The sequence below is a fragment of the Lycium barbarum genome, chromosome 4 (assembly GCF_019175385.1).
Source record: "Lycium barbarum isolate Lr01 chromosome 4, ASM1917538v2, whole genome shotgun sequence".
NCBI lineage: Eukaryota > Viridiplantae > Streptophyta > Magnoliopsida > Solanales > Solanaceae > Lycium > Lycium barbarum.
Window position 1 is genome coordinate 42,594,811 of NC_083340.1, and position 12,117 is coordinate 42,606,927.

Genomic DNA, 12,117 nt, shown 5'->3' on the forward strand with positions numbered 1-12,117 from the left:
AATTTATGAATGACAAGGACATGTTTTTTTTCTTTAGTTACAATTGGATCAATGTTACTAATTCCACTAAAAGTAGCACCACTTATACTTATCGTCCGTTATTTATGGACTCACGCACCTCAATTAGAATTATATAGAAGGGGGGAACCATCATAGGCTAAAGTAAAAGTAATGGGCATTTGATTGCCAATGAGCAAACAGAACAGAATATACTAGAAGAAGCATTTCACTGCACTAAACAAGAAACATACAAAAGATCATGCCCAATAAATGGAGTACAATATCAGTACTACATCTCTACCATTTTTATTACGTACCACATCATTCCACCGAACATCAAAACAAATAACATTTCTTTTCCATGTCCAAAAAAGAGTCATAACTTCACCAATATTTCATGCAATTTTGACCTCAATGGTTTTGGGTTTCTTGGGCTCAGGAGGAGGCAACTTCTGTACCGTGATAGTCAGAACCCCATCTTGACAAACAGCAGAAATAGCATCATTATTCGCATTCTCCGCAAGTGTAAACTTCCTCATGAATTTGCCGACCCTTCTCTCCATTCTGATATACTTTGCTCCTTCTTTCTCTTCTTGCCTTTTCCTTTCTCCACTAATCATCAGCACATTGTCAACTTCCACCTGCACTTTGATATCTCCAGATTTCAACCCTGGCATATCAACAATGAAAACATACGAATTAGGGTACTCTTTCACGTCTGCGGGTGTGGCAGCCATGGCCTTAGTGTCACGGACATAGTTCCTTGATGGGGCATTCACGGGCTTGTCGGAATCGTCGGTTTCAGCGTCCATGATGTGCTGGAGTGTGTGGAAGAGTGGTGCGTCGATACCCATCAGCCTCAAATCCATTTTTCTCTTCTTTGATCAACTGGTTTTAATTTTGATGTGTGATTTGTGTTTGTAACGTTCAAATTGTGTGTTGGATTCTGATTGCAGGGAATGTTGGGGTAGAGGGGGGTGATTATATAGCGGAAATGTGGAACTTCCGGAGGAAAATAGAAGAAGAATGACGGAAGTTTCTAGGAGCTTCTGCTCTTCACATTGTCCCTGTGCTACATTGTCTAGAACTTTGCCGATTGTTAGTCCCTCCGTTACACTTTTTTTAAGGTTTTGGTACACTCGTTAAAAAGTTACTTAAAGTGCTTGTTTGGAAGTGATTTTATAATGGAATTTTTTAAATGAGTCTTATCTTTACAACATATCGTGTATATTCACACAAATGGAGTTTATAGGATGAGATGTACAAAGGCCTTTACCTTGAAGCCTCTTTCGGGTAAACCCTCTCGGCTTAAGAAAATTATTTTTTAGAGAACATTTTGAAAGAAATGTGAGTAAAAATTACTCTTTTTATTTTAATTTACGTGAACCTATTACTATTTAGGGAGTCTTTGAGGTGGTTCTTTAACGACGTTTTTGTTACATTTTTTCTAAATTATTTGAATTATAAATTATCATGACTTATTGTATTTTTATGTAGTTTCCGAATATATAATTTTTATTTTTCTAAACTTGAAAAATTTATGTCAAAATTTACGATCAAAGTTATAAAGTTTGATTTTCGTATTGTGAAAAGGTTCACATAAATTGAAAAGTAGGATGGACCAAAATATTGAACAAAGAAAATGCAAATAATATAAAAAAAAAATTATCTTTGACTTTGACTTAATATACGTAATAATTTGCTGCCAAAAGGAAAACATAGACTTTCTGCCTAAAGTACCGAAAATTAGATATTTCAGCTATCTTGTTATTACAATTTATTCTCAAATGAGTAACTAAAACTTAGTGTCATTGGCTTAAACAGATAACGATTTTCAATTGAATGTGTAGGCGAAAAGTTGGCAGTCATCAGTTCAGAATTGCTTACCATCTTAATTCTCACAGAGATTGATAGCCGAGCTATTTATAAACAGTGGCAATCATTTCCAAGAGCACACATGTTAAAAATATGAATTTTAGTCTTGTTTACCCTGAATTTGGATAATCAATTAAATTTGTGGGTGAGGTATAAGATATGTGGTTCTGCCTTGAATCCCTTTGATAGAGAAAAGAAATATATGAATATGCTATGAAGAAGAAACTAATAATCGGTGGTTTGCTATGTACTTGTATGTTTACTAATATATGGGTGTTACTTGATTGAAGAAATGTAATAGAGATGAACACAATGAATTCGGATTGCAACACGATAATGAGAGAGATTTATATATATTTCTAGTACAAAAGAATGTTCTTGATGTTAAGGAGTCAACCCCTTAAAAGTGGGCAATGACCCTTATTTACAGTGTTGCCTCATGGGCTCCATACAATAAGAGAAAACTAAAAATAAAGAAAAACTCTGACTTGGATTAGGTTGGGTTAGGTTGGCCGTACGGTCTGACACCCGTACGATTGACAGTTGAGCATGGCAGGACGTTATCGACGCGTGGCAATCGCGCAACGGATCTCCCGGACCAACGGCCACGAATAAGCGGACTAACGGCCACCACCAAACGGACCAACGACAACGACCAACTCGGCCATGAAGAAACCGGATCAAATGATGCCCTTCCTTGGCCCCGGTCCAAGTGTTCCTCCGGTTCAGAATGAAAGTCCTCGTGCATGTTCTTGTCCCCTTCTTCCTTCGGTTCCTGGTCTCACCGGTTTAAAGCGTATCCGATTTTTACAGTATACAACTAGTCCCTACACTTCCCGGACCGTAGATTTATCGGAGTAACGGGAAGTGAATGAATCAAGAAATCGGCGACTCCGTTTGTCCGTCATTATCTTCTCACTTTGGCGGGAACAGTTGCGTCACGTCCCCTTTTCATCGGCCACGTGTCTTATCCCGGATGGTCCGCTCTGACAACCGCCGCACGCACGTCGTTTCAAGTCATTCCTCATTAATTATGGGACACGTGGCGCCCCCTATTGGCTGGAAACCGTAACCGCCTGAACCTCACGTCTATAAAACGTCTTCAACTTCTTCATTCTCTCATTTTTACGATTCATTTCTCTTCATCTTCACTCTTCACTGCATTTCTTCATCTTCACCATATCTAATTATCCTCCATATCAAGTTTGTTGCTGATTCATCGCCTATACCACGTGAAAGGAAGCAACTTTGCCACCATCTTTACTAGCTGCTCTTGTTTGAGTGTTGCTGCTTCTTACTCTGTCATTCCTTGAACCGTCTGTTCCCTTACTATTTTTTAACTTCCTTTCTGAATCCACTCAACTTCTTCTTTTCATATTTTCAAATTTCTGAAACCACTTCCCATGATATTCCCTCGGTTTCATCTCAAGGAATCGAACCTGCATCTCCAACTAAAGCAAAGAGCACATTCGAGCCCACTGCCTCGGACATCATACCGGCCAAGCCTAACTTCAACAAAGATTTTGAGGTCGAAAAACCTTCTTCGGTATCCGATAGGGGGTTTGATGTGAGGCGATATCCCTCATCCATTACTGAGGAAAAACTCGACTTAGTCCGGGCTAATTGCGGGTGGGACACCCGTCCAGTTCAAGTTTTTGCCCCCGGGCCAAGTGAATCAGTCACTGACCACCGATAAGGTTTTTTATATGTGTATACTTACCCTTTCACTCTCAAGCTCGACCCTCCGGTCGATCCGGTCATCTTGGACATGTGTCGGACCTATGACGTGACCTTGGCACAGATTGGTCCGATCGTTTGGAGGGTTGTGGCATGCCTCCGGTTGTTGGCCAACAATGCCGGGAAGGAGCTCACGCAGGCCCACTTGATACGCTTATATTCCCCGAGGTTGTTCCGGGGATGGTTGGAGCGATATGTCCGGGTGAGGACCTCGGACATCATTCCGGACAATTACATGCCTTTTCCGGAAACGTGGAACAACAAGCGTAAGCCTGAACTCTAAGTAATTGCTTTTGTATGTTTTATCGAACTTTGGTTCCACTTTCTCATCGCTTTTCTTATTTATATTAGCCAATGGATGGATTCCCCCGGTCGTCCGGGATCTGAACGAATGGGTTACTGCACTCCTTAGCCAGCATGTCCACGACGACCGAACGTGGGGCCACCTGTCACGCGGCCGATGGGTTGCCCAGAACCACGGTAATACTCTGCTGCTACCCGTGTTCACTGCATCTTCTACTACCCGTATTTATTGCGTCTTCGATTTTCAGGTTTGCCCAAGGGCTCGGTGGATCCCAGACCAGAGTCAGCAGCCGAATCCACAACGTCGGCACCGGAGTTCGATTCAGTAGGTGCATCTCGTATCCTCGCTGCTGCTGCTGCCAAGAGAAAAAGGCCCTTGGACAAAGGGCAGAAACCAAAGAAACGGGCGAGGAGCGTCGTTAGGACCTTAAGGGACGAAGCAGAGCCCGAGCTCCTCGTTCGGAGGATCAGTGAGGCCTCTTCCGTGGCCCCTATTCCGGAAGGGGTTGTCACTGTTTCACCCCTTCCTTCAGCCGGGGAAGGACTCTTGGCTCCCGTATTATACACAGGTGAGGAAGAAATTCATTTCCTAACTCCTCTAAGGTCGATTAAATTCATCGATATTTCAGGCGACGCTTCTTCCGAGGAGACCCCCCTACAAAGGACAAGAAGATCTAGGGAGGCGGTGGCTGCCGAAGACAGTCAAAAGACCGAACCGGTCGCGGAGACCGAAGTCCCTTTTGACGTTCATCCGGTGCCCGAGCACGAGCCTGCTGCGTCTTTGGAGATCCCTGCTTTTGCTGAAGCTGCTGAAGTCCTTTCGAGTTCCCCAATTCAGCCCTTGAGATCAGATGAATTCGAAGACATGTTCTTGGATACTCCTCCCGAAACCGGCGAAGCTGCTGGATTCGTTCATCTCCCGATTCCCCGGGCCACGAGGGCGGCTAGTCGGACCACCGAGTCCGGTGCTAGGAACAACTTAGTCCTCACCTTCCCGGCCCCAAGTGTGGAGCCGAGGAGGACAAGATCGGCTGTGATCACCGTTCCCGAGGATTGCAGCTTTCTTTCTCGCCCGATGGGTGTAGCCAGCTATCTCAGGCCGCTGGTTTCGGACGCGGACAAGCGGAAGATGAACGGGGTCCCTTGGCAGTGCCTCATTAACGAGGGTATGCACGCGGGTAACCGGGTAAGTTTATCAGCCTTCTTTGCAGAATTCCACCGAGAGTTTTAGCCTTGTTTGCTCAAGTTTTTAACTTGCTTCATTTGCAGAGTGTGGTGCTTGTCAATGAGGCTTTCGTCCGTGCTCAGCAAGAGGTGGACGATCTTAAGGGCCAACTGGATGCCTAAGGTCGGGAGACGGAAAATTTCAGCACCTTCTGTGGGTGAAGGAGGATGAGTTGAGCCGAGCAGTTTCTCTCTCCAACCTCCAACCCGAGCTCGATGCAACAAAGGCTGAAAACCGTCGATTGAAGGGAGAGCTGGCCGAGATGGTCGAGTACAACCGGAGTCTCGAAGTGGACAAGATCGGCCTTAGCCGAGATAACGCTCAATTTTCCTCGAGGCTTGGTGAGCTCGAAACCACCCTCTCTCAACTCCGGGGGGAGCTGGATTCGGCGAAGTCTGATGCTACGAGCTTGGCCGAGAGGAATCGGCTGCTCGAATCTCAGAGTGCCCGGGACAAAGAGCGTATGAGGGTGCTCGAGGAGAAGGCGGAGAAGAGGGCCCAGATGTGTGCTGATCTAAAATCCGAGCTCGAAGAGACAATCGGTGCAAATGACACTCTCAAGGCCGAGCTCGAGTCGGCCATTCAGATGCAAAATGTCCTCGGAGAAGCTCGGGATGTTCTGGCGGCAAAGTTAGCCCGGGCCGAGGCCGATTTGGAAGAAGCTCTAAAGAGCGTGGAGGCCGCCGAGGCTCATGCCACTATTGCTGCTGAGTACGAAAAATGAAAGTCTCGGAGGATCACCCTTGAGCAAGCCGAGCATGGCTTTACGAATCTTCCGGCCCTTATTCTCGAGGCTAGAAGAATCGAGGAAGAGGCTAAGGGTGCCCTCGGGGATGACTCCGACGACTCCGAGCGGACAGTGTCTGAACACTCCGGCTCCAGCCATTCCGGATAGATTTAGGGCCTGTACTTAGCTTTTTATTTTTTTGCCTTTGTAGGGGTCTCTGATGTAAAATCCCTTGTATAAATAGAACATGTGTTTTTCTTGATTCTTTTCTTCGAATGATTGTTTGTCATGACTTTCGCCCGAATTGCCGGTTCGTTTAAATAGTCGTTATTTCTGACTGTGCTTATATATCGGCTTTTTTCTTCATCCGGTACATGTCGTCCGGGAATGTTATGGAGATTTTGCCCATGGGACTCATCCTACACTTTGTGAATTTGGATGTCTCCGAATCACGACGGGCGTTTTTAGGGCCGGTATTTTTCGGCTATTTCTTAGGGCCGGTATATTTCAGACACCTGAGTCTCAGCCTTAGCGGGATTTTGGTGTAAAAGTCCCCGTTTGTGGGGTTAACGATTTTGGCTCGATTCGCTATGACCTTGTTGCCTTTATCGAATTTCGATCGTAGTGCCCGGTATAGGTGTATAAATGAAATAGTGCCGAAATACGGCAGTTATCATCGGGAAGCCATCCGAGATCTCGTTTATCCTAACTTTCGATAACTTTTGCATTGCAAATGTTTGTGTACATGAGACTGAATTTTTCCCTTCCGCCTTTGCCGTAGCAAATACTAAATGGACACGATTCATTCTGATCGTTTGGTCCTTACATTGGAACCTAATGCGGAAGATCCGGTTCTTGGTTTTGCCGTAGCAAGTATTATGGGGACATGATTCATTCTGATCGTTTGGTCCTTACATCGGAACCTAATGCGGAAGATCCGGTTTTGTTTTGTTGGGGGCGGCCTCCGGTTTCAACTAACCAGGGAAAACTTCGGAGTGGGTGTGATAGTCCCCTAGCTCTTATCCGAGCTGCAAGATCGGGTGAGTGCTATTAAGTCCCCACTCGTTGGTCGTGACCCCGAGTTTTCGGGCGTCTGTCTTCGTCTTTGTCGAGTAACACGTTATACTTGTTGCCTCATTAAAAAACTTGTCGGAAAACCCATTTTGGGACAAAACTGTACTAAGGAAAAGAGTGCAACATGTGTTTGCAGGCCTAAATTATAATTTTATCCGGCTCTCGATTTTTCTGCAAAAGAGAAAGGTTAAATAGACAACATGGGGAGTCCATACCTTAACAGTAGTATCTTTTCAGATGAGCCATGTTCCAATTGTTGCGCAACCGTTGCCCGTCCATGGACTCCAACTGATACGATCCTTTGCCCGTTATCCCGGTTATCTTATACGGACCTTCCCAGTTCGGACCCAGTTTTCCTTCGTTGGGATTCTTGGTGTTCAAGGTAACTTTTCGAAGCACCAAGTCCCCAACTTGGAAATGCCAAACATTGGCTCTTCGGTTGTAGTACCTTTCCATTCTCTGTTTCTGGGCTGCAATACGGACTAACGCGTTTTCGCGAAGTTCATCTGTGAGGTCGAGTTGTACGGCCATGGCCTCCTCGTTTGACTCCCAGATAGTATAGCTGAACCGGAGAGTGGGTTCACCAACCTCTACGGGAATAAGGGCTTCAGCTCCGTAGACCAACGAGAAAGGAGTTTCTCCCGTACTTGATTTTGATGTGGTTCTGTATGCCCACAACACCTCCGGTAATATTTCCCTCCAGTAATGCTTTGACGCTTCAAGATTTTTCCTGAGATTTTGGATTATTGTCTTGTTCGTGGATTCTACCTATCCGTTTGCACACGGGTGATACAGGGTTGATACAATTTTCTTGATCTTCAATCCCTCGAGAAAATCATTGACTTTGCCACCCATGAACTGGGGTCCGTTATCACAGATTATCTCAGCAGGGATGTCGAAGCGACAGACGATGTGGTCCCATATGAAGTTAATGACTTCCTTCTCTCTGATTTTCTCAAAGGCCTGCGCTTCAACCCACTTAGAGAAATAATTAGTCATAAACAGAATGAAACGGGCTTTACCTGGTGCCCATGGTAATGGACCAACGATGTCCATCCCCCACTTCATGAAAGGCCAAGGTGAAACCACCGAATGCAGCAACTCCCCGGGCTGGTGAATCATCGGAGCATGTCTCTGACACCCGTCATATTTCCGGACAAAATTTTTCGAGTCTTCGTCCATCCGGTTCTAGTAGTAACCAGCCCTGATGTTCTTTCGGACCAGAGCTTCAGCACCGGAGTGGTTGCCACAGGTTCCTTCGCGCACCTCTCTCATCACATACTCCGTCTCTCCGGGGCCCAAACACTTAGCCAGGGGGCCGAAGAAAGATCGTCGATACAATTGGCCGTTCACTAAGCAGAAACGCGCAGCTTTGGTCTTTAATGACCGTGATTCTTTTGGGTAATTCGGGAGCTTTCCATCACGCAAGTAGTCGATGTACTTGTTGCGCCAATCCCAAGTTAAACCCATTGTGTGTATCTCAGCATGTCCGTTTTCTATCGCCGTGTTCAACAAGTGCACCGTAGTCCTGGGATTGATTTCTTCCCCTTCGACCAAGGATCCCAGATTTTCCAATGCATCGGCTTGGCTGTTCTGCTCCCTCGGTATATGTTGCATGGTCCATTCTTTAAAGTGATGTAGTATCACTTGGATTTTTTCAAGATACCTCTGCATCCGTTCGTCCTTGACCTCGAAAAAACCGTTCACCTGGTTTACGACCAAGAGTGAATCGCACTTTGCCTCGATTGTTTTGGCCCCCATACTTCGAGCCAATTCCAAACCTGCAATCATGGCTTCATACTCGGCTTCATTGTTAGTCAATTTAGCAGTTCTAATGGACTACGGCATCCCCGGCCGAGGTTCTAAGGACGATCCCTAACCCGGAACCTTTGAGGTTTGAGGCTCCGTCCGTATGTAGCGGCCAAATACCCGAGGCTTCCCCCGAGGTTAGCAGAAGCTCTTTCTCAACCTCGGGGACCATAGCCGAGGTGAAATCTACCATAAAATCGGCCAAGATCTGGGACTTGATGGCCGTTCGAGGTTTGTACTCGATATCATATCCGCTAATTTCGACGACCCATTTAGTTAGTCTACCCGATAATTCCGGTTTATGCATGATGTTTTTCAGGGGGTAAGTAGTTACTACACATATTGGATGGCATTGAAAGTAGGGCTTGAGCTTTCTAGAAGCACTTACCAGTGCCAGTGCCAATTTTTCCAAGTGGGGATAACGGGTCTCCGCATCCCCCAAAGTTCTACTTACATAATAGATAAGGAATTGCGTACCTGATTCTTCTCGCACCAAAATGCCACTTACCGCTACCTCGGAGACAGCAAGGTAGAGGAAAAACGGCTCGTTCGCCTTTGGTGTGTGCAACAGCGTGGGGCTAGACAAATATCTCTTCAATTCTTGTAAAGCTCTTTGGCACTCCGGTGTCTAAACGAAGTCGTTCTTCTTCCTTAGTAAGGAGAAGAAACAATGACTCTTATCCGAGGACCTCGATATGAAGCGACTCAACGCCGCTATCCTTCCGGTGAGCCTCTATACTCCTTTGACGTTATTTACCACCTCGATATCCTCGATGGCTTTGATCTTGTCCGGGTTGATTTCGATCCCTCGGTTTGACACCATGAAATCTAAAAATTTGCCGGACCTTACCCCGAAGGAACATTTTTCCGGGTTGAGCTTCATGTTATACTTGCGGAGCACGTCGAAGGTTTCCTGCAAATGTTTTAAATGGTCCTCTGTTTCCAGGGACTTGACCACCATGTTGTCAATATAAACTTCTATTGTTTTCCCTATTTGTTCTTCGAACATCTCATTAACTAGGCGTTGGTAAGTTGCACCGGCATTTTTTAATCCAAAAGGCATGACATTATAACAGTAAGTCCTGTATCGGGTAATGAAGGATGTTTTCTTTTGATCCTCCGGGTGCATCCGAATCTGGTTATACCCGGAGTAGGCATCGAGAAAACTTAACATCTCATGCCCGGCCGTCGCATCGATCATTCTATCGATGTGAGGCAACGAGAATGAATCCTTCAGGCATGCTTTATTTAAATCCTTGTAATCAACACACATTCGAAATTTATTACCTTTCTTGGGCACCACTACCATGTTAGCTAGCCAGTCCGGGTACTTTACCTCCCGAATAGAACCAATTTTTAAAATCTTTGTTACCTCGTCTTTTACGAAGGCGGGTTTTGCTTCCGCCATGGGCCTTCTCTTCTGCTTCACCGGGGGAAACTTCCCGTCTAAGTTGAGCTTGTGAGTTGCTACCTCCGGTGATATACCTGTCATATCTATATGGGACCATGCGAAGCAATCTGCGTTAGCTCGAAAAAATTCAATTAACTTGTTCCTGAGCTCCGAGGTTAACCCCCTGCCCAGGTATACCTTTCTGTCCGGTAGATACTCGAACAAGATGATCTGCTCCAGCTCCTCTACTGTCGACTTGGTTGCATCCGAGACATCCGGCATGACGAACGATCTGGGTACGTCGAAATTATCCTTTTCGTACTCTGGATCCAGTCCCGAGTGCTTTGATTGCTATTTGGTGTTCGGTTCCCCGGTTGGATCTCCTTCTTTGTGATCCGATTTTTCGGGCTGAGGCGTCGCCTCCTCGACCGCGAACATCTCCCTTGCAGCGGGTTGTTCTCCTCGGATGGTTTTTATTCCCTCTGGGGTCGGAAATTTCAGCAGCTGATGTAATGTTGAGGGCACGACCCTCATGCTATGTATCCAAGGTCTACCCAGCAATGCATTGTACTTTATGTCCCTTTCGATTACATAGAACACCGTTTGCTGGATAGTGCTATCGATGTTGACCGGAAATGAGATCTCCCCCTTTGTGGTTTCGCTCGCCATGTTGAACCCGCTGAGTACCCGGGCTACCGGTATGACCTGATCGAGCAGCCCTAGCTGTTCGACCACTCTCCACCGGATGATGTTGGCCGAGCTACCTGGGTCAATCAAAATACGTTTAATCTGAGTTTTAAAGATAAGAATAGAAATTACCAATGCATCATTGTGCGGTTGAATGATGCCTTCTGCATCCTCGTTGCTGAAAGAGATAGAACCCTCGGGTAAATAATCCCGGCTGCGTTTTTCGCTAACAACAGAAACCTTGGCCCGTTTCATCACCGGCCCTCAAGGGGCATCGGTACCCCCAACTATCATGTTGATTATATGCTGGAATTCTACTGGCTCGTCCCTTTTATGAGTCTCCCTTTCCTTGTAGTGACTTTTGGCTCATTCACTCTGCGATTCTCGGAGATAACCGTTCTTCAGTAACCGGGCTACCTCCTCTCTTAGCTGGCGACAATCCTCGGTTCTGTGACCATGGGTTCCATGGTATTCACACACCATGCTCGGGTCCCGTTGGCACGGATCCGGCCTTAGAGGTCTCAACCATCTTACATCCGGGACACGGCCAATAGCCGAGACGAGGCCCGAGGTACTGACGTTGAAGTTTTACTCTGATATCTTTGGCAAATCCTTATTGCCGGCGGAGCTTCCGGCATCACTCCTGAACGAGAGACCCCGACTGTTCGACGGGCGCTCGACCCGTTTATTACCCCGATCGGAGAAATGGCTTGGGCTAACCCTTGATTTCTCCGACCTAAAGCTTGGCTTCTCCGAATAGGAATATGGCCGATACCTCTCCCTCGACGGCTCGGCCTTCGTTTCGTAACCTTTTCTTGGTCTCTCAAAACTTTTGTTCACATTTATTGGCCCCGGGGGAAGTTCGAATTGATCATCCTCCACCCGAATCTTCGACTCGTATCGGTTATGGACATCAGCCCATGTCACAGCCTCGTACTCCAGCAAGCTTTCCTTTAATTTGAACGAAGCCGTTGAGCTCTGAACATTGAGCCCCTTTGTGAAAGCTTGTGCAGCCCATTCTTCTGGAACCGGGGGGAGCTCCATTCGTTCCCTTTGGAATCGGTTGACAAATTCACGCAGTAATTCATAGTCTCTCTGGGTTATACGGAAAATATCTGTCTTACGGGCCTGCACCTTCTCTGCACCGGCGTGAGCTTTTATGAAGGCATCGGCGAGCATTTCGAATGAAGTGATCGAATGCTCAGGCAAATGGTCGTACCATGTTAATGCCCCTTTTGAAAAAGTTTCCCCGAACTTCTTCAGCAATACCGGTTCAATTTCATCTTCCTC

At 46.2% G+C, this 12,117-nt stretch overlaps 1 protein-coding gene across 1 annotated transcript; it reads right to left on the bottom strand.

Annotated features, from left to right (window-relative positions):
• Nucleotides 1-210: 210 nt before the first annotated feature.
• LOC132638403 (17.3 kDa class II heat shock protein-like) lies at nt 211-1,111 on the bottom strand. Its single transcript, XM_060355297.1, has one exon. The coding sequence runs from the start codon at nt 867-869 to the stop codon at nt 396-398; it is 474 nt and encodes a 157-aa protein (XP_060211280.1). The 5' UTR covers nt 870-1,111; the 3' UTR covers nt 211-395.
• Nucleotides 1,112-12,117: the final 11,006 nt, after the last annotated feature.

What these genes read in the sequence shown, in the direction of transcription:
- LOC132638403 (XM_060355297.1), bottom strand. Translation starts at nt 869, where the DNA reads ATGGATTTGAGGCTGATGGGTATCGACGCACCACTCTTCCACACACTC.